General features: G+C 50.7%; 10 protein-coding genes across 10 annotated transcripts; 6 read left to right on the forward strand and 4 right to left on the reverse strand.

Moving 5' to 3' along the window:
• Positions 1-3,240: 3,240 nt before the first annotated feature.
• On the forward strand, positions 3,241-4,543 carry NCS54_00864900 (Hypothetical protein; the record flags this gene model as incomplete). The annotated part of the gene is made up of 4 exons (XM_053154026.1): positions 3,241-3,580; positions 3,627-3,991; positions 4,048-4,088; positions 4,138-4,543. 4 exons carry the CDS (start codon positions 3,241-3,243, stop codon positions 4,541-4,543), a joined length of 1,152 nt encoding a protein of 383 aa, XP_053010001.1.
• A 148-nt stretch (positions 4,544-4,691) lies between these two features.
• On the reverse strand, positions 4,692-6,517 carry NCS54_00865000 (MFS domain-containing protein; the record flags this gene model as incomplete). The annotated part of the gene is made up of 6 exons (XM_053154027.1): positions 4,692-4,811; positions 4,872-5,141; positions 5,192-5,460; positions 5,517-5,898; positions 5,950-6,303; positions 6,377-6,517. The coding sequence occupies 6 exons, from the start codon at positions 6,515-6,517 to the stop codon at positions 4,692-4,694; spliced, it is 1,536 nt and encodes a 511-aa protein (XP_053010002.1).
• Positions 6,518-7,237: 720 nt separating this feature from the next.
• NCS54_00865100 (Hypothetical protein) lies at positions 7,238-8,352 on the reverse strand (the record flags this gene model as incomplete). Its single annotated transcript, XM_053154028.1, has 2 exons — positions 7,238-8,208; positions 8,268-8,352. The coding sequence occupies 2 exons, from the start codon at positions 8,350-8,352 to the stop codon at positions 7,238-7,240; spliced, it is 1,056 nt and encodes a 351-aa protein (XP_053010003.1).
• Positions 8,353-8,700: 348 nt separating this feature from the next.
• Positions 8,701-10,193, forward strand: NCS54_00865200 (Hypothetical protein; the record flags this gene model as incomplete). Its single annotated transcript, XM_053154029.1, has 4 exons — positions 8,701-9,171; positions 9,231-9,343; positions 9,395-9,877; positions 9,938-10,193. The coding sequence occupies 4 exons, from the start codon at positions 8,701-8,703 to the stop codon at positions 10,191-10,193; spliced, it is 1,323 nt and encodes a 440-aa protein (XP_053010004.1).
• A 323-nt stretch (positions 10,194-10,516) lies between these two features.
• On the reverse strand, positions 10,517-12,108 carry NCS54_00865300 (Aldedh domain-containing protein; the record flags this gene model as incomplete). The annotated part of the gene is made up of 3 exons (XM_053154030.1): positions 10,517-11,865; positions 11,930-11,999; positions 12,058-12,108. 3 exons carry the CDS (start codon positions 12,106-12,108, stop codon positions 10,517-10,519), a joined length of 1,470 nt encoding a protein of 489 aa, XP_053010005.1.
• A 367-nt stretch (positions 12,109-12,475) lies between these two features.
• On the forward strand, positions 12,476-14,836 carry NCS54_00865400 (Zn(2)-C6 fungal-type domain-containing protein; the record flags this gene model as incomplete). The annotated part of the gene is made up of 7 exons (XM_053154031.1): positions 12,476-12,562; positions 12,629-12,641; positions 12,701-13,075; positions 13,129-13,625; positions 13,679-13,930; positions 13,979-14,688; positions 14,743-14,836. The coding sequence occupies 7 exons, from the start codon at positions 12,476-12,478 to the stop codon at positions 14,834-14,836; spliced, it is 2,028 nt and encodes a 675-aa protein (XP_053010006.1).
• A 424-nt stretch (positions 14,837-15,260) lies between these two features.
• On the forward strand, positions 15,261-16,383 carry NCS54_00865500 (Amidohydro-rel domain-containing protein; the record flags this gene model as incomplete). Its single annotated transcript, XM_053154032.1, has 3 exons — positions 15,261-15,964; positions 16,014-16,207; positions 16,256-16,383. 3 exons carry the CDS (start codon positions 15,261-15,263, stop codon positions 16,381-16,383), a joined length of 1,026 nt encoding a protein of 341 aa, XP_053010007.1.
• A 382-nt stretch (positions 16,384-16,765) lies between these two features.
• Positions 16,766-18,598, forward strand: NCS54_00865600 (Hypothetical protein; the record flags this gene model as incomplete). The annotated part of the gene is made up of 4 exons (XM_053154033.1): positions 16,766-16,797; positions 16,844-17,702; positions 17,762-17,974; positions 18,026-18,598. 4 exons carry the CDS (start codon positions 16,766-16,768, stop codon positions 18,596-18,598), a joined length of 1,677 nt encoding a protein of 558 aa, XP_053010008.1.
• Positions 18,599-19,179: 581 nt separating this feature from the next.
• NCS54_00865700 (Hypothetical protein) lies at positions 19,180-19,549 on the forward strand (the record flags this gene model as incomplete). Its single annotated transcript, XM_053154034.1, has 2 exons — positions 19,180-19,294; positions 19,362-19,549. 2 exons carry the CDS (start codon positions 19,180-19,182, stop codon positions 19,547-19,549), a joined length of 303 nt encoding a protein of 100 aa, XP_053010009.1.
• A 460-nt stretch (positions 19,550-20,009) lies between these two features.
• On the reverse strand, positions 20,010-20,894 carry NCS54_00865800 (SnoaL-like domain-containing protein; the record flags this gene model as incomplete). Its single annotated transcript, XM_053154035.1, has 3 exons — positions 20,010-20,657; positions 20,705-20,772; positions 20,825-20,894. The coding sequence occupies 3 exons, from the start codon at positions 20,892-20,894 to the stop codon at positions 20,010-20,012; spliced, it is 786 nt and encodes a 261-aa protein (XP_053010010.1).
• Positions 20,895-20,899: the final 5 nt, after the last annotated feature.

A 20,899-nucleotide genomic window follows, 5' to 3' on the forward strand; every position in this document is an offset into this window, starting at 1 on the left:
TAAAAAGAGCGGTAAGGCAAGAAGACACAGATCAGTGACAACAGAGGCTCTTACCACGGTTTTGACTGGCATTACGCGAGAGAGCGAGGCATGCTTATCCGCCAAGCACGAAAATTCCTATGAAGGCCATAAGTTCCATGCCCTGATGCCGCAATGGACTCCAAGACCAACTTGACCATGGCTATTCTATCTCCACTCCGTAAAAGAAGAAAAACCCAAAGATCAGCAAAGCGTATCGTTGCTGAGGTGTGGATTTGAAGCTCCCTTACACTTCATTCGGAGCAATTCGAAAACAAGCCGAGACATTGTTGTTGATCGTTGTGACACGTCACCGAAGCAATGCATCGGGTAGAGCAAGAACGAATTCAGTTATCAGTACAGAATGGAATTAAGGCTTACTGATACAAAACAACGTAAAGCGGCCGGTAGATAGTCCTAAGATACTGAATTGAGAGAGAATCAGGTATCCTCTTGCATGTCAAGGCTTATAAAGCCAGAAAAATGTGTATCACTGCAAGTTCTAACCGACCTAGGATATTATTCGAGTAAGAAGAGATTAGTGGAGGGCATACTCGACGTGATAGCTCCTTCCGCCCCCGGTAACGGCAAGTGCGAAGCCGGATCAAGTATCAAATGGCACTCCTGTACAAACCGGAAGCCTGAACCCGTCAGGTAAAAGGTTGGACACTCCGGGATGAATGAATTGGTATCTTGAGCCTATCGGTTGGTCTGAGATGGAATCTCCGGACCACTTTTCTGAGCTCTGAATGGAGTTCCCCTTCGCCGATCTTAAGGATGGACCATGAAGCATCCGCTGCCGGCCCTTAGAGACGGACTGGTGAAACTTACCTTACATACGAATCTGTGGAGTTCTTGCTTTTAAAGTGCAGAGCCACCTTATACTCGAGGGTACAGTCGGGACTTTCTCTCGTGGTTTATACTCTCGGTGGTGGTCCTTTGTTGCACCCATATTTGCCAACCTTGGAAGTATACTGTATAGCATCTCAACTGCAGCCTGATAGGCTCAAGTTGGGCTGGTCTAGGAAGATAGTTAGAGACACACAGTTTACAGGTGTAGGTCCCCGCCAAGGAACAATTTGGCCGGCCTACTTTTCTCGAATGCTGCTTGAAACCTTGAACAATGCGGGAATACCTCCACACTACTACCGTGCCTAGTGATCTGCCGATAGTCTGGGCCCCTTTTTTGCATGGTAGATAAAAGATGTGCGTCTGGGGAATGACGATCTTGCGGGGTTTCTTCCGCAGGGGGTAGAGTCCTAGATAGCGATGTGACGTTGATACTGGCACACAAGGGAGCTCCGTACTTTACTACTTCATCGAGCATTGAATGAATGGGTTCGGCCTATGAAACTATATGCAATGATTTAACAGGATGGGTTGCTGTTACTTCCCTCTTCTCCGGCATACATGTGACTTTCCGAATCCCGGAGACCCTGAACGGAGCACACTGAGGTGGCATTGTATCTGCTTGTCAAGTCATGATGATCATCGGACAAGGAAAGGAGGTTGTACTATTGATTATGATTGACATATGCCTGAACCTTATATTTGATGTGGGAAGAGCATCAACGTCGGCACATTGACGGGCTTGTGTGGACCGAGGTTGGCATGTGCATGACTGATGTATGAGGCTCTAGTGAACCACGTGGCGGAGGCTCTTATTGTCTACTCAGACTAGCAAATCTGCCAGGCTAGGTCAGTGTTTCAAGAAAGATTTAGGCGTCGTTAGGCTTCTACCTTGAGTAGCGTGGTGGCTTCTGCGACAATAAATGGTCAGCTTACTACTTGTTGTCACATCCCCTCTTCCGTCAATGCCGAGTGAGTGTGCTTGGTCTATTCTAAACACAGCATGTAACAAGCAACCAAATTCTGAAATGATGGGCGATGATGGAAGGAGGAGTCTTGGTAGGGTTGCATGGCAAGGAACCCCTCGTCAAGCTGTCAGTAGCTGAGTAGACCACCTGACCCCAAGGGTATGAGCCCATGAAGAAAAAACACAGGATCTACGTTCTCGATCCTCCTTCTGGAGTATAACTAAGCAAGAGACGGCAGGAACAGCCTCAAGTTTTCCCCTGTCGACATTTGCCCTGAATCCTTAGCTTCAATAGCCTGCCAATCCGCGTGGCAATATGAGGCTAGCATTGACGGTCTCTGTGTCAAGAGAACTAGCCATCTGCTATTTCCCTCGCGTAATCATTACAAACGGGAATCAGGAGCGGCCGAAACGGCGAGATCTCGGTGTCAGCGCTTCTTAATAGCTCCCGCAAAGTCCAAGCTCCTCGGTGTGTTTAGCTTGGCTCTGCCCCTGCGTCAAAAACGTTCCTGGGCAGCGCGTCTAGCGGACGTTGCGAGCTAGGCTGAAAGCAAAGGGACCTTGCGGTAGCTCATTGAGTCAACCAACCACGACTCGGGATAGCGCAGATCCTTTCAATGGCGCATGTCCGTTGGCGCTGTCTAGCTCAGATCATGCACTCGGCGTCGACATGGCACAACGCCCAGATCTCGTTCAGGTTGTCACTGAGTCAGTCGTGCCTCTGCGCTCGGACAGCTCATCTCACCTGTAGTGACAGGCTTGGGGGCCTGATAGGTTACGCCTCGACTCTTTCGTAATAGCCCGCAGATCAGAATTCTTTAGCAGCGAGTCCCCTAGCCTGGTTTGTCGCTGGCCCAGCGCCACGGTCCAGTTTTCCTTTTGATTAGAATCCTTGCCGAGACCCCAGGAATTTTCCCCGTAGACTAGACCTGGGGTGCCATGGAGTAGCGTGCCGTATTTGGCGATCTTGGCCCAAACGGGATGATCTACTGCTTCAGCGGGGCGACGGCTTGTCGTTGGCATCGAGCTGAGACGTCCCTCGATCTTACCAGAAGCGTAACGGCCAGGCAATTCCGCCCTGAATCCGCTGGTTATGAATAGCTCGGCTTTGTACCCGACCCTTGCAGGGCATGCCACGCGACGACGCCATCCCATGCGAGTTATGTTGCACCGCCAACATCTGCCGGCTGGATGATGCGCCAGCCGTCGAGCATGACATTGATCTCATTCCCCTGTTCAAACTCACCGTGCCAAGCTTTTGACTCTGGATGCCAAAGAGTCCCGTGCTTTGAGGGGGGGCCAAGACAATAACTTAACTTTGCCTTTCTCCCCCTCCGGTTCTTTCTTGCTGAAGCTTGACCCTCTCGCATTCCCGTCCTTGTCCACTTCTCGTTTGTCTACCAACGATGGGTAAGTATGGATATCTGATCCCGGACTCTTATGTCCGGGAGGTTCCCGGCGAGGTCGATATGAACACCGCCAGTATCTTCTGGGGCTTCTCTCTTGGCGTTGCAGTCTTTTCGGCGGGTAAGGCCGGCAAGCAGAGTTGGCGGTCATGGAAGCGTGCTCGACGGCTCACGGCATATGTGGCCATGGTGTGGGCCGTGTGGTTCAGCAGCATGGTGCTTGGTGCTCTGGCTTGGGGGTTTCAACGACAATACATAGACCCAAGGCAAGTCGATGCTGTGTTGATCTTCCTTTCTTCCACTGACATCAGCCATAGCTTCGGCTTCTACTTCTGCGTCGGTATGTCTCGTGACCTGTGTTTTTGGTGCCCACCTAACCTTCTTAGCCTTGTTCTGGGCATTGCAAGTCCAGTTCCTTCTCCAGATCATCCTCAACCGCCTTGGCCTACTCATGGTGGTACCTGGGCAAGCCACGAAGCTCAAGTGGCTTGTCTTTGTTATCATATTGGCAATCAACATCAGCGTCTTTATCATTTGGATGCCAGCGCGACTTCAGATCAACGACACGTGGGTACATCTCAACGAGATTTGGGACCGCTGCGAGAAGGTCATCTTTGCCCTGGTCGATGGGGCGTTGAATGGCTACTTTATATACCTTGTTCGGTCACGGCTGATTGAGAATGGCCTGACCAAGTACACGCCTCTTTACCGAATGAATTTGGTTCTTATCTTTGTATCTCTGTCATTGGATGTAAGTCACTATCGATGTGCTCCTCCTCAATGCTTGACACTGACATCGTCCTTCAGGTTGTCTTGGTTGGCCTTATGTCCATGAAGAGTAGCTTGGTGTAAGTCAGACTTGACTCTCCCTATAACATTAGACCTAACATAACCTAGGTACCTGTCATTCCATCCTGTTTGTTACCTTCTTAAACTTCAGATTGAGATGAAGATGGCCGAGTTGATCACAAAGATTGTGCGGTCTACCGGACGACACGGCTCCGATGATATCTACTACCGACATTCCTCAACCGGGGACAAGTCTAAAACCGCTGGAGGAACGACAAAGGTCAAGTTCTCCAATGGTCTTTCAGGGGCCCAAGGGACATTTAGGCAAGGCAACACAACACAAATCGAGGCTGGTGACCAGGACAGCGACATTGAGATGGAGATCCGAGATAGAGCAACCGACGGTGGCATTATTAAAACCACGCACACTACGGTTGCTAGCTCTCCCGTCGACATTAGGGAGGATGATGATTCACATAGCAGGACAAGCTCCACAAGAAAACTGCACTACTAATCACTGGTGTAAGGATAAAGTGCTCGAAAGAAGGATAACTACTACTCATAGAACTAATAGAATCCCAAATTGCCATGCAGGTGGCTTCAATAAACATTAATTGATGTCAAATCTCCCCAAGTTGGTCCCCAACCTGTGAGACATGACCTCAAACCTTTTCGGCCTCGTGGACCTCGACTTCGACACTTGACTTGCCCTGGGCCTCGCCTCCGGCTTCGCCCTCGAGCTTGTGGGTTCGGAAGTGCCTCGCAGGAAGTTTCTTGTTGAACTGGAGAATTGTGTTAGCTTACTGAGGTCATCGTCGAATGCGGATGGGGCAAGCGCTTACCATGACGTCGATCTCCTCCAGGGTGCGGCCCTTGACCTCGGGCAGGAAGAAGAAGACCCAGATAGCAGAAACAATGCAAGAGGGGAACCAGATATAGCCATATCGTGGACCCCAGTTCAAGGAGCTTGGGTTGATAAAGTAGGGGGCAGTGAAGGTGATGAGCCATGCACCAAGGAAGCCGACAGCGGCAGCAACGCCAAATGTATAGCTGCGGAGGCGCTGAGAGGGCATCTCTCCCGCAACAAGCCATGAGTATGAGGCAATCATTCCCTAAAAACACGAGTTAGAGGCATGCAATCTATCACTGGAAGAGGTCTTACGTTGTAGGCCATCATGTACAGGCACGACAGGGCGACCAAAACACGGCCTGTAACGTGGGATCCAGGATTCTTGTCGTATGTGACGGCGATGATAAGCTGGAAACACCCGGAGATAACGAGTCCGTTGATGAGGAGAACACGACGACGTCCGTATCGAACAACGATGAAGGAGTTTGCAATAATGGCAATGAGACCGGCCATGCTGAGGACGTTGCTCATGGCGAAAGGATCGTCAACCTTGGCCATGGCGAAGAAGTAGGCCTTGTAAGCTGTCAAGATGGTTAGTTCTGTCCCTGCGTGTTGGATATGGGCTTCGAATACTTACCAATGATGAACATTGACCCAGAGGCGGCTTGCAGGACCACAGCTCCAATGGACAGCAGAGTTCGTCGTCTGTCGATAGGGTTGTTGAACATGTCCCAGATACCAACACCGCTAGCGGTTTCTTGTTCTTTGTTGATAGCGTTGCGAATCTCGTTGAGTTCCTTGTCAACATCGGCATTTTCGGGCCTCAACCACTTGAGTGACTTGAGGCCATCGTCGTAGCGGCCTTGAAGAATGAGCCATCGAGGGGACTCGGGGATGAAGATCATGGCGACGAAAAGAAACGTGGGCACGACATAGATGATGCCAAGAGGGATGAGGTAGGCGGATCTATCGGGTCGCTTCGCAGTTGCCCAGTCGATGATGGTACCGATGAGGGTGCCCTATGAAGCAGTTAGTATCGATATCATGACTCTAAGGCGGAGAGTACTGACAAACGAGGTGCAGAACTGGAAGATGCTGAGGAAGAGACCTCGATACTTGGCGGGGCTAGTCTCTTGAATGTAGAGCTGAGAGAAGGTCATGAAGTAACCGTTGGCCAGACCGATGAGAAGACGGCCGATATAGAGGGGGACAATGTGGGTTGTAGTCATCATAATGATGTTGGCAACTGCACAGAGGAGACATGCGATCCAGAGGCACATCCTTCTACCAAGCTTGGCAGCGGCGAAGCCAGCAAGACTGGAGCTGATGAAAGCACCAAGGGTCATCAAGGATGAGATGAGTTGTTGTCGAGTAGTCGAGATGTTCCATCCGATCGCGGTTTCCGGTGCTCGGTAGCCATAGATCTGCAAATATGGCCTGTCAGTATCATGGGATCTTCTCTAAGGTAATAGACATGATAGATCTGATATCACTGACCTTGAGGAACCCAGGCATGGCCTGAAGGCCACCGATTAAGCCAAAGTCAAGCCCATACTGGAAGGGGGACAGGACGATGATGCCGCAAGCGACGAAGCACTTCCAGTGCGCCCGGATGGTATCCTGAGAGGGATCCGACATTGCAACGAGTTCAATGTATTGTTCTTTGATGAAGTTGATGATGCTGAGGTCTGAAGGGTCAAGGATCTGCGGAGCACGTTCCTTACATACTCCATCTCAAGACGAGGGGACCGTGTCCAACGCACGCATTCCCGGGGCATGCAATACCCCGTGGGGAAGTGGAGAAAAGACCAACTCATCTCGCTCAAAGATGAAAAATTGCAGATTCGAGTGTTACCCGACGTGCGGGGTGCAGGAGGAGGCTGGCCGCGCTAGGGACCATTGATCCGATGGCAATGGAGTAACGACAAGAAACTTGGCACGTCACGAGGTCTCAGCCATATGGGGTACTTGACATTTCTAAGCAATTTTTACCGAGAAGGCATGGATTATACGCGCGTGTTTATCTTGGAACGCCACCGGGGGGATGGATACGGATCTTGGATCTGGGGCAAGGGGGGGGTCTCGCTTCACTTGGTGGATTTGTTGGTTGATGGTTCACCGCAATTCTGAGCCTACAGGCATTCGTGACCCTCAAGGTTTTGCAAAAGCAAAAAATGTCACTTCGGATCTCGATAACGTCGTGTGTAGATCTGTGAAGTGGCCTGATTCAAGTCCCTGTACGAGTGGTAGAACCTACGACATGTGTCAAGGTAGTAAAACTCGCCCAGATTATAGGGAAACATTGGATCCCAAAGAAATGGAACATCTATTGTGGCTTCATAATACTTTAGAGTAACCTCAAACTATAGACTTGATACCCAGCATCTTCTCCGTCTCGCTCCATAGCTTCTCTGCCGCCTTAGGATCATGAGCATGAGCAGCCAACTTCTCATCAGCTGGCTGGCAGTCAGCCAAGTACCAGTACGGCTTTGTCCATCCCTCTGTGAGCTTCGGATCAAAAGCAGCGACAAGAGTTGTTGCGGCTCCTTGATCCATCGTCTTCCAGACACCCCCTGGCGCTGTTCCCCCCATGGTCCCTCGCCCCTCGGTGTCTAGACTGCGGGTCAGACCCGTGTCAATGGTTCCCGGATGCACCGATAGTGCCGACACGTTGGCTCCAGCCTTTTGGAGCCGCCTTGTCAGCTCCACAGAGTGAAGCACGTTGGCCGCTTTGCTCTGCCCGTAACCAATGAAGCCGGGGTAACCGTCCTTGGCTTGGAGAAACCCTGGGATAACGGCAGTTGGAGGTCGCTCCTCTTCCGGGACCCCATTATAGAGGTCCTTCTCAAATGCGTAGTCGCTGAAGCGGATTGGAGACAAACGGTGGCCGTGGCTGCTAACATTGACAATGCGAACGCTTCCCTTTGGGCCTTTTGACGCGGCACTGATGATCTTTGGGAGGAGGAGTTCTGTGAGCAGGAATGGGCCAACGTGATTTGTGAAGAGCTGCTGATCAACCTTGATACCACCAGGAGTTGTGACCGCATCGCGAGTTTGGAGGTTGAGTCCAGCGTTGTTGATCAAGATATCGATGTGGTCCAAGACACCGGCAATCTCAGTAGCTGTCGCCTTGATCGACTCAATGGATGAGAGATCCAGAAGAACGATCTTGACTAGGACTGTTGGATACTTTTCCTTGATCTCAGCAGCCACAGCTTCCAATTTGGACTGGGTGCGAGAGGCCAAGACTAGCGTGGCTGGAGCCTGTGATGCTATTGCCAGGGTGGTAGAAGCACCAATACTGGAAGGACTGACACCCGTGATGACAACTACAAATCATCAAAATCTGTGAGAAGAATGAACTCTTACTGGATAGAGTCAGACTCACCATTCTTTCCGCGAATCTCATCGCTAAAGGCTGCGGCTACTTCCGTGCCAGTGGTCTTGTTGTCAAACTGAGAGTTGGAGGTCATGATGTGACGTGTCTTTGCGCTGTGAGACAATGCATCTCAAAGCAAGACCCCTATCTATTAATCGACCAATAAGTCCCTACAAGTTCCCTCTCTTCGCACTATCATCCTCGGCAATGCCATGGAGTCGCCAAGAAGCCAGCCTCCATCGGCGCGATGGTTCCGAAGTGAGGGGAATTTGACAGGCGCCGAAAAACGCCCCCTCGGCAATAGAGGAAATTGATACCCGAATCCTTGAGCAATCGAGATTATGTAGATTGCATTTATTGGCTTTAATATCAGTTCTCAGCAAGCAAGGTTCTGTACAGGCCAGGGTCTTATCCAACCATACTCGATCAACTCATCACAACAATGTCCTCAACAAAGTCGGGGATCAAGGTCATCATTGTCGGTGCTGGATTTGGCGGTTTGACAGCTGCCATTGAATGCCACCGACAAGGTCATGATGTTGAGATCTATGAATCTTTTCCTGAGCTCAAGGTTCTTGGAGATATTATCTCTTTTGGCGCCAATGCCGGAAGGATCTTTTACAGATGGTCCGACGGAGAAATTGTGGAAAAGCTCCGTCCCCTTTGCATCGATATTCAGGAGTACGGATTCAGAATTCACAAGTACGACACCGGAGAGGTCGTCTATCACCAGAAGAGAGCACCTCCCAGCCCTGATGCGCCCGTGTTGAACGGCCACAGAGGTGAGCTGCATGAGGTCATCTTCAACTACGCCCGCGATGAGCTAGGTATTCCCATTCACCTTGGCCAGCGGGTGAGTGAGTACTTTGAGACCGAGGCGGGCGCTGGAATTGTGCTCAAGGGTGGCAAGAAGGTGAGCTGAATACCCTGTGGATCTGACCCCTGAAGGCGGCTTACTGACAGATGATTCAGATTCTTGGCGACGTCGTGATTGGAGCCGATGGTGTCCGCTCAAAGGCCAGGGAGCTTGTTCTGGGATATTTCGACAAGCCCAAGAGCAGCGGCTACGCTGTTTGGAGAGCTTGGTAAGACATCGATATCGCACATGGGAATGGATGCTAACCAGTAAATCGCAGGTTCTCCAACAAAGACATGATCAAGGACCCGCGGACAAAGGAGTTCTGTGAGAACGGCGATACCTTCAACGGTTGGGTTGGAAAGGATTGCCACTTCCTCTTCTCCACGCTCAAGGGCGGCAAGGACTGCTGTTGGGTCCTGACACACAAAGATGATCACGATATTGACGAGTCATGGTCATTCCCTGGCAAGGTTGAAGAGGTGTTGGAGGTGCTGAAGGACTGGGACCCGACTTGCCGAGCCATTGTCGAGAAGACGCCGTCTGTTGTGGATTGGAAGCTCGTCTATCGGGATCCCTTGCCAACCTGGATCAGCAAGAAGGGCCGCATTGCTCTTCTTGGTGACGCAGCTCACCCATTCTTGCCAACGAGTGCTCAAGGCGCAACTCAGGCGATGGAGGATGGTGTCACTATCGCCGTCTGCTTGAAGCGCGCAGGGAAGGGAAATGTCCCTGGTGCTCTGCGAACACACCAAGGCTTGAGGTAAGACGATGCCAACCTGTTGGAAGAGACTCCCAAGACAGAGCTAACCAGAATTTGCAGATACGATCGTGTAAGGGCCGTCCAAAAGACTGGCGAGTCGACGCGCGACCTGTGGCACAAGACAGACTGGGCCAAGGTCAAGGAGAACCCTTCCAGCATTGGCTTTCCCAGAGAAGATTGGATCCATGGGTTTGACGCTGAGAAGTATGCAGAGGAGAATTTTGATAGCGTCCTTGAGGAGCAGACACGTCCGGTTACAGACAAAGCCGAGACTTTCTTGGATCAAGGGGTAGCCAAGGCTACGGTAGTGAACTGAGATGGGTAGATAGGCCGCATTTTGCAATTTCATTTAGCATCAGAGTTAGCATTGCATCGAGAAATGGACGCTTTTGTTCCTATGCCCAGCGCCCTGTTGTGAAAGAAGTCCCAAGATGACCTGTTGACCTAAAAACCATGTTCCTTGCTGCCAGACCTAGGGCATTCTGTTTACGCGAGAATAAGGGACTTGTTCAGTAATTGAAACCGTGTATAATTTTGTATGACTGGTTTTTATTTGAAAAATAGGAGTCACTGGATCAATAGTGGGCAGAATGTCTCGTGCATGGCTTCATTATAAACTTGCTCTGTCTGAACCTCCTCTCACAACTTAGAATCGCTCGCCCCAACCTTCATCATGATGCTCTTGGTCTCCAAAAAGTTATCAATGCTATGCTGCCAACCCTCTCTACCCTGGCCCGACGCCTTGTATCCTCCAAAAGGCAAATCCTTCGCGGTGCTAGGACTGGTACAGTTGATTCCGACATAACCAGAGTTGAGTTCCTTGGAAACTCTCATGGCGCGGTCGATGTCTTTGGTATAGACTGCAGCGTACAGACCGAACTCTGTATCGTTGGCCTTGCGAATCGCTTCCTCTTCAGTCTTGATAACGTTGATGTTGACGACAGGACCAAAGACCTCCTCCTTCATGATCTTTGCGTTCTCGGGCGTGTTCAGGAAGATGGTTGGCTCAATGAAGAAGCCTCCGGTGCTCTCAAGGTTGCCATTTCCTCCAAGGGCAAGGGTACCAGACTTCTTGCCCTCCTCAATGAACTTGAGAACGTTGTTATACTGAATCTTGTCGGCCTGAGGACCGTGGACAGTGCCACGCTTCGTAGGATCGCCTGCCTTGACAGCTGCAAGGTTTTGTTTGCACGCGGCGATGAACTTATCGGCAATGGTATCTTGAACATAAACTCGCGAGTTGGCCATGCAGACTTGCCCACTGTTGAACTGAACACTGCGCATTGTGTCTTTGACGGCTAACTCAAGATCTGCGTCTTCAAAAACAATGACGGGAGACTTGCCACCGAGCTCAAGAATAACCTTCTTCAAGTTCGTCTTGGCAGCGGTTTCCTGAATGAGGCGTCCAGTGCGGCCTGAGCCAGTGAAGCTCAGTGCTCTAACATCCATGTGCGCAGCGAGTGCTGCGCCAGAAGGCAGGCCGTGGCCATGGATAATGTTGAAGACACCCGGGGGGAACCCGGCCTTATGGACCAGCTCAGCGACCTTGGCCGCAGCAAGAGGAGCTTTCTCGCTCGTCTTCAGCACCACTGTGTTACCGGCGATGAGAGCGGGCGCAGTCTTGCTGGAGAAGAACAGGACAGGCACATTCCAGGGAATAATGGCAGCAACAACGCCATACGGCTGACGCAGCGTCATCGTGACATATCCCGGCGTGTTCAGCGAGGCGGTGCCCTGAATCTGAGACCAGGCCTCAGCATAGTGGTCAAAATTGCCAGCTGCGGCAAAGCCTTCAAAGTAGTCGTCGACAGGGCGACCCATAGACTGGGCCTCAAGAAGAGCGAGCTCATCGTTGTGCTCTCTGATCAAGGCGGCCAGCTTCTTCAGACATGCGCCACGTTTGGCCGGATCGAGAGCCGACCAGGCGGGGAATGCGCGGTTCGCAGCAGCGACAGCCGTGTTGACATCTTGCTCGGTTGCCTCAGGAACTATCGACGCAGGCTAGCGTTAGCAGCGAGTCCAGTGGGCATTGCCAAGATGGTGGTGTCTTACCCTCCGCAGTCTGGGTACCGGTAGCCGGGTTGAAGAGGGGAAAAGTGGCTCCGTCTGAGGCCCCAACCAACTGATCAAGAGGTGTCAATAACGTGTGTCTTACTGGCTGGAACGACTCATGCACTTACTTTGCCATCGATGAGCATCTTGGGGGTGTTGAGTGTTAGTGGCGCTGGCATTGTGTCGGTTGATGATATGATCCTAGGGAAGAGAGACGATGAGAGGCAGAGAATCGCTTGCTAACGAGACAATGGAGGAGCCACCCCGGATTTCCAGCGCCATTATTACTCGTTAATTATGTATGCTGAGGTGTTCGGCAATCCATGTGACATGGCTTAAGCCAAAGACGGCAACGGATCTAAGATCCATCATGCCGCCACCCCCGCTTCAATTTGCGGGGGAATGCAGTGAAACCAAGAGCGCGGCAGTTGGATACGGGCCGAGGGAACTTGAGGAGGAGACGGGTAAGGCTTCAGGTTCATGAGGGTTGATGGAGGACGCTCCCCCCATGTCGATGTTTTGCTCGGATGCAAGCTTATTCGAACAATGTCGACGCCTCAAGAGACCAGTGACCGCAGGACTAAGCGCCGGGCGGCCATGAGCTGCGACAGGTGCAAGGCGAGAAAAACAAAGGTGAGGCCAATATGCATCAACATGTGAGAGGACAACAGGCTGACCGAGTAACAATGACACGTGAAGTGTGTCGATCCAGGTTTGTCTTACAATTGCTTCACGATTTGATCTGAGCGAGGGTCCTAACATGTCATGCAGTTCCCGGACCCTGTCAATTTTGTGCCAGCATCTCGGCTCCCTGTCATTTGGACCCATCGCGGCGACGACAGCGTCCATACTACCGCGTCTCTGAGGAAGAGTTTCGCTACATGACACAGATTCTTGAGCATTTCTTGCCCAACACTGAGCTTAATCTTCCGAATTTGAAAGCATTTGTGAAATCACTGGAAAACAGCGCCTTGGATAATCCAATTACACCTTCAGCAAGCGATGGCATTACTCCTAGTTATCCCATCGTCAGTCCTCAATCAACCGCACCAGAGAGTGTTAATGAGAGCTCAGACATTACAAACGAGATTTCTGAGCTTTATCAAGAAGTTGGACGTGTAAGAGTCGACTCGAAAGGTGTTCAGAGTGAGTACACGATCCTTGCTGCATATCGCTTGACGACGCTGACAACTGGTCAGGACATGTTGGACCAAGCTCGTCATACCTCTTTCACTCTGCCGTCCGGTCCATCAAACAGCCTCGTCAGCCGAATACTCCAAATAGTGACATCATTGCTCCCCTCACAGCCTCACCCTCCATCCCTCCCCCACTACCGGAGTCATCGCTGGGAGTGAAGCGGACTCCTCGTCAGGTCAACCTACCCCACAGAGAGCTCTGCAACAACTGCATAGCTCGGTTCTTCCGTGAGGTACATGCCGTGTACTGGCTCTTCTCGGCCGAGCAGCTACACGCCACCCTAGATCGGATATATGCTGGCGATGCTACGGCTGCAACTCCCGCTGCGCTATGCAGCTTGTACTCGATCCTTGCCATTACATGCGAAAGTGAGATGCAGAAGGAGTGGTCGGATACAGCCATGAGGCCTTCGGTCACGTATCTTACATTGGCCAAGGCTGTGGTTCCAGCGTTGTTTGATGATGCCGACTCGGATAGCGTGCGGGCACTTTGTCTCCTCGTAAGACTGACCAAGGCCTACTCACATTGGCATAGACTGACGGACGAATCTAGGGCCTTGCACTTTCGTGTTCCATGTTTGGAAGCACGGCATATGTGTACATCGGTGCCGCTGCCAGGGTGGCCTTTACACTTGGATGGCATGTTCGAGATGAGAGCTCTCGCGTTGACTTGCAAGAACAAATCGACTTGAGGCTCTTCTCCACTCTCTACATCCTCGATCTTGACACTTCTCTCTGTTACGGGAACCCGCCGGCCATTGATCAAAGCATCGTTCCGGACTTGCCCAAGTCTCCGTGTGAACAGGTGGGCTCTTCCGTCCTTTCTCTTCATGTGCCATTCTAACTGTAGTAGCTTCTGGGTCCGGGATCTAGTATGCCACACGACTATCTCGAAACTTCTTGTCAACTAGCTCATCTTCGACGTGGTCTCACAAGGCTTCTGTATCAAAAGCCAACAGCAAAATCGGCGCCCATTTCAATAAACGCCGTCTCCAAAGCGGTCTCTGACCTCGAGAACTGGTACTCTGAAATCCCGTTCCACCTCCGTCACCCAAATCAAGTTGCCAGGTTCCATGTGCGCTCAGTTGCAGTTTTGCACCTCCGATATTGGAGTGCCATGATCTACGCCACGCGGCCGTTCCTTCTCTACAGCGCTCTGAAAGAGGACAACATAGGACAGAGCCCAAAGCAGAAGTCGTTTCAAGATTTCAGTGCCAGATGTCTAGATGCAGCGCAAAAGTCGCTAGAGATGATTCTTTTCCTCGGAGAGCGAGGCTTGCTATCCAGCTTGGTCCTGCTCGATTGTGGGTCGATTCTCGAGGATATGCAGGTCTTTCTCCTTGGTCTGAAACTCTCTGACCCTTCGATCCACATGAGAAATGTTGAGACGTGTCTTCACACCCTACAGAGTATGGAACAGGTCTTTTGGACAAAAATGTTACTTCCAGAGGTGATAGCTCAGCTACGGGAATTTGGCGTTCTTAGCAGCGAGCCGGGACTGAATCTAGTTGATGATCAACCTGCTGGTCTAATATTCTTAGACTTTGCTCAGCAGGGAGAGCCGTGAGTGCACTTCACCATTTTACACAGTGTTTAAACAGACTAACAAAATGGTAGGACGTTTTTCCCGGACTTTCACATTCCGAATTTGGACGAGATGCTTTCTGTGGTTGATAGCACGGTGGATTGTAGCTTTGTACCAGGGACATGAGAGAGCTTGATTACCTGGGGTTGATTTCTGTATGCGATGTAACCGATAGTCACAACATGTAAATTAGAGTTTTAGAACAAGCCAGAGTATTCTTAATCGGAACTTTGTTGTCGAAACCCTGGCTGGCATGTCCGAATCCCGTGCTCTCTGAACCGATGCCATACCCCAGTTTATTGATCATCTCGTTTGAGATTAGGTCCCCCCTCTCGGTATCGGTAGAGGTCATCGGAATTATCGATCCGATATCCTTGGCATTATTAGCACTATTCCGAGACAGGAGGGCACATCTACCGATTGTTGACGTTTGTAAGCTTATAGAGAAACGGGTAACTCGATAACACCCAAGCACTTTGAGTCTGACTGTCTATCCTTCGATACAAGTCCATCACCCAATTCCAAATTTTTCACTCTATCCACCGAAATAATGGCCAAAGGAACAGTAGCCATCGAAGAAGCCGTTGTCAATCCCGAAGACCTGGAATGGCTCTCACAAACCGCCAACATTTACGCCCCCAACCAAACAGGGCAAACTCAGCATCACGCTCTCACCAGAAAGCTAGCCGATATTCATGATGAACGTCTGAAGGCAATGGATGCCAATGGCGTCGACTATATGCTGCTTTCACTCACGTCTCCCGGTTGCCAGGGAGAGTTCGACCCCGTGAAAGCAGCTAATCTTGCTGTGAGGTCGAACGACTGGTTGGCAAAACAAGTCGCAGAAAACCCCAAGCGATTTGGAGCACTGGCCGCGCTTTCTATGCATGATGCCGCTGAAGCAGCGGCCGAACTCAAGAGAGCAGTCAAAGAATTGGGAATGTTTGGTGCATTGATCAACGACTTCCAGAGCGCAGGGCCTGATTCCAGTGTGAAGAAGTATTATGATACTCCAGAGTATCTTCCCTTTTGGAAAGTTGTCGAAGAGCTGGACGTGCCAGTTTATCTGCATCCCCGATATCCAATCGATGCGGAACTACAACCAGACGGGAAATTTGGACCCAGAAAGCAGATTCTTGGAGCGGCTGTTCAGTTTCACTTGGACCTTAGCTTCCACATCTACGCATTGTGCTCGAGCGGCATCTTTGATCAGTTCCCCCGAGTGCAAGTGGTGATTGGGCACATGGGAGAAGGGTATGTGCTTACTTACTCTAGAGACATCTCTGCTTACACTTATTGCCAGTATTCCTTTCAACCTCTGGCGAGCTGACCATTGGTATAATAAGCCCGTCAAGAAGGCCACGAGGCCATCGAAGCATGACTACAGCTACTATCTGAAGCACAACGTCTCCATCACCACCTCGGGTAACTTTTCCACCGACGTGATGAAGTTCTGTGTTGAGCAGCTAGGAGTTGAGAGATGCATGTTTTCAATCGGTACGTCCCTGAGCTCTATGAAGAGCAGCCTTCTAATAATAGTGGCAGATTACCCATATGACACAATTGAAGAAGCCCAAGACTGGTGGAAGGGTGCAGAACTCCCGGAGGACCAAAAGCAGGCTGTGGGCAGGTCCAATGCAATCAAGCTGTTTAAGCTCCCACTTGAACCATAGTACCCAGAGCAACGAATAGATGTAACCTCGATTTCCCATTTGTGAATCTCATATCTCCTCCTCATCTGTTATTACTTGCACCATTTCTCCTTCTGAAATAGTAAGCTGGTCTCAAACCTGAGATTAGGATCAGGCTATGAGGCTGCAACTGGACGCCATCCTCATTTGATATTTGCCACACTGTCGGCTCTTGATTGAGTTTGGCTCTGCGAGACAAATCTTTTGATTGGGGCACAGTTTACTTTCAGCTGAGGTCGGCTATTTGCCCAGCCGTTCTAGACCACTACAAGCATCTTGGCGAAGCAGGCTGAGGAACATGTCACGAATCAGAGAAAAGATGGCTTCAACTATTGATTCTCGATCACACCTAGAATGCGGCAAAATGGCTAATTTGAGAATGATGAGATATTGTGGGTGAACTCGCCCTTCAATTTAAGGGGTGAGTATTTCTCCTCGACAGGCACGCCGAATTTACATCGGCACCCACAGCCTCGGCCGCACGACACAATAAAGCGACGATGATGACCAATTTGGGCAACCAACATGGCTCGTCCAGCGACGACGTACGGCGGGCCTACTCGGATATCAGACGGCTGTGGCTCTTATCTGTTGTGCCACTAGTCGTTACTGTTGTGACGTTCATCGCCCTACTCGCATCAAACTCCGTGGATACAAGCAGCCAGTACATCCTAGTGCTATACGAAGCGACGCGTCTTTTGGTGCCGCTTCAGGTGGCTGCTCTCGTCGCACCATGGAACATTGGTCACATCATGAAGCTCTGCTCTTACTGGGTTGGCTACCGTGCAAGCATGTCCCGCTATTGGAACCATGGGGTGTCGACGGTTTCAGATGAGCAAGGCACCATCACTTCGCATCTTTTCTTCGCTAGCCCCATGACTGCGTTGATGGCACTCTGGCACGCTTGCAAGCCGACTGAGTCCTCCATAAGAGGTCTAGGGTTATTACGACACTTTCCAGGTGGACCAAGAAGCGAGCTCGGGGAATACCTTACCCTGACAACTTCGGTTCTCTCAGTGGTTGCATTTTCCCACCTCTTATTTGTTGGGCTTGTTACTCTTTTAGCCGCCCTCGCCTCGATGGAGACGCATGACATCATCACTCCTGTGAAAGTCCCCATGCAGCACTTTGGAAGGGTCCTGCCAGATAGGTGTTTGGATACGAAAGGCATGTCAAACGGTGTGTCTTACTCCTGTGGAGTAGAACCTGTTACTGGTGGATTCGTTCTCACCAACTCGACCGAGAGTATCCGGACTGTCAACAATGCGTCCAGCTTGAATCAAGTTCTTTACGATAGTCAGGTGGGTTTCCATCATGTAGTGCGAAATACATATAGCCCAACTTCTAACGCTTTGTATAGAACCAAATCGCATTGCTAGCGCCCAAGAATATCAACGGAGCACTCGACTACTCATCCAAGACCCTTGGTGTCAGCACGCAATGCCGGTCAAAAGGGAAAGAGTGTAGGCTACGACTCAGCAGCATTAACAACACTGGGGTTGTGCATTTCTGCCCCCCTGACGAGAGCGCCGGCGATGACTATCTTTCCGTCGGTAAATCGTGGGCTGGGAATGTGATTTTAGGACCTGGCAGAACCCCCAACCCTTTCAACTACTGGGTCTAGAGTGTCGTCGACGAGACCGAAACCCACCTGTCGAGCGATTCCGAGGTGGTGAAGATGGTGGGCGGTGCCATCTCAATCCTTCTTGACTGCAGTGTCAACGTCTACAACGTCACATATTCCGTCCAAAACGGAACTATCGTCCCCGAGACACTCATCGCAACCATGGCTGACGACGCTCCCTCGTATGTCGTGGCCGATCCCCTCGCACTCAACTTTGCCCAGAACCAAATCTACGAGAGTCTTCGACTGGCCGCCGTCACCTCTCGCAGCGCGTCCGAAGTAGCTTCAAAAGTGTCCGCGTCTGTTATTGAGATGGCCGTGGCTTATCTTGCTGGCATATTCGAGCCTCTACAGAATGAGGAGGAGAGCACTCGCAGAGCCGTACAGGTCGCCCGCCTTCCTATAGCTCTGGTTTGCATAACCGTCGCCCTTGGCGTTATTCTTGCTTTACAAGCGACTTGTTTCTTTCTTGTAGCAATGGGACTTGTGCGGAAGGATCCAAACGCGGTGGTCGAACGGGATAGATTGACACTTGAGGCGCGCGTCAGGTGCGGTTTGCAGAGATCGGGTTGAGCGGCCGGGACACTCTCCGAAGGATTGATAAGACATTTTGTTTTACAATAAGTTTCTTTTCACATACGTTCATCTTGGATGCTCGACTCGGTAATGCTGACAAGCGGTTTCAATGTGCAGCTCGGTGACCCCGAAAGCACCTCCATTGTGTTGCACCAATGCTAACCCTGTAGTAAATTACTCAATCTCTTTCCGCCCAAGTAAAAGTGTTTCCTCCGTGAGATAATGATTTAGTGGTTCATTGACCTATCATAGGTCGAACCTGACCTCCGACTGGGGCTGACTGCTTGTGTGCACAGGTCTTGAACGCCAGTCAGCGGGAAGGTAATCGGCGAACAAGATATTGCCGACGGCGAACCCCGATGATATGCAAGACATAAGCCAATGCCGGCCGGTATTGAGAGGCAACCAAAGCACGTAGGCTACTTGGCTGTCTTGGTGATAGAACCATACTTTCGAGGCAGCATATAAGTAGAGTGTGATTGTCGGTGAAGCGAAATGTCTCAACAAGTCAACATCTCTTATCACATCGAGCTTTATAGCCCCGGCAGTCACCTTGTTCTCAGATATTCTTTGTCAAAATGGTCAAACTCATTGCTCTCACCATTGCCTCTGCAATTCTCTTCCCAACTCTTACAATCGCCGCAGCTTGTACGGACGGCCTGGTCTACTGTGGTTACAACCTTTTGAGGCGAGGTGCTATTGCTCCCAATAGGCTCTTGACATCTTATAATCAGCTGGGATTCTGATTCTTGGGACTTAGGTAACTACAAGGCTGAGATCATTGCGGAACTTGCGAGAGTTGGAGACTCTAGCGACCCTAGCGAGGAGTACGACATCTACCATGGTCTTTTCAAGTGCGGCGAAGGTGGTCATGGGTGGATCCGATACATCAGCCATTGTGACAGGTTCTGCAACGATGGCGGCGCAGGTAAAGATGACTACTGTTAGATGAGACGGAACAGAATGGGTCACAGGTGACCGACGGAGTTTGGCGCTCATGTCACGGTTGAGTCATTTCACAAGGACACGGTTAATTGAAACATTGCATCGTTATTTCTTTCAAACTAAGGGCAAACAAAAAAAATATTACAGACAATGAGGCCAGCAAAAAACATACAACAGTGGGGATTCGTTGGTCGTCACCGATCCAACTACTAATCCACCCCTCACCGGCTTATACATGGGAGATCAGACGGGATCCTGAGTTTTCCAGTGGGTATGGTCGTATGTGGCAGTGGAGGCTTTTCAAATAGTTCATATACCTAGGCGGAATGGCCTATGGGGTTAGAGTGGCACAGGTGATAGCTATCGGATGGTCGCAGAACGGGGCTTTGACAGGAAGACGACCATAATGGGGCAGACATGCGGTTGTAAGGCGTTCAGCAGAAACAATGCATCTATGATATGTCTACTCTAGCTTTAAAGCAGGAAGTGCATCCTTAGCCGGCTCTCCAAAAGCAGGAGCCTGCATATCCTCATCCTTAACCTGCTGCCCAGTAATAGGATGCTGATAATGGAAGGGTACGACTCTCGTGTCTGGCCACAGCATCTGCTGATCCGACGATACAATCTCGTTGGGTCCCGTAGGGTCCTCGGGAAACGTCGTCTTGGGGAATGGGACGAAACCGGATGTCTTCTTTGACCATCCGTCTTCAACATCTCCATGCCAGAAGGGAAAGTATCGAAGACGAAGGATGCGCCACTTCCCATCGGCTTCCTTGACATACTCGTTCTCGTAGATGCCACCCTCAAACCACTGGCAGAATCCTCGCGGATGCTTCTCTGCCTGGCTAATGTGGACACCAGCTTGCATCAGAGAACGAAAACGACCCTTGGCTCTAGCAATAATCCCGTCTGAGCTTGTGCCGTACTCAACATCAACGATTCCCTGCATCTGGGGATGATCAAGCAAGAATCCGTGTACAGGACCATTTCTCTGAACAAAACCCTTGGAGAATCGATCAACATAGAGTCTCTTGACTCCTTCTTTGGTCAAGTATCGTCCGCCTAGAAACTGCACGTAGGCCTCTGGGCTGGTGGAAAACAGCTCTACCACCTACACAATTAGTAGGGGTTGGTAGAACTGATAGTAGTGTTACTCACCTCCTCATACAAGCACTTGTCCAAGTAGTATCCATATTTGTACTGCAGCTTTCGAATCTCTTCCTGGTCTTGCCATACCTTGTCAGCCAGTACGTAATGTCACAGTCAAACTGTACCTACCACTTAACCGAGTAACCTCGTTCCGAAGGAGTTCCACGGTACGCTTGAGCTCGCTGATTTCGTTGGCCATTGTAT

The sequence above is a fragment of the Fusarium falciforme genome, chromosome 6, assembly GCF_026873545.1.
Source record: "Fusarium falciforme chromosome 6, complete sequence".
In the NCBI taxonomy this organism is placed as follows: domain Eukaryota; kingdom Fungi; phylum Ascomycota; class Sordariomycetes; order Hypocreales; family Nectriaceae; genus Fusarium; species Fusarium falciforme.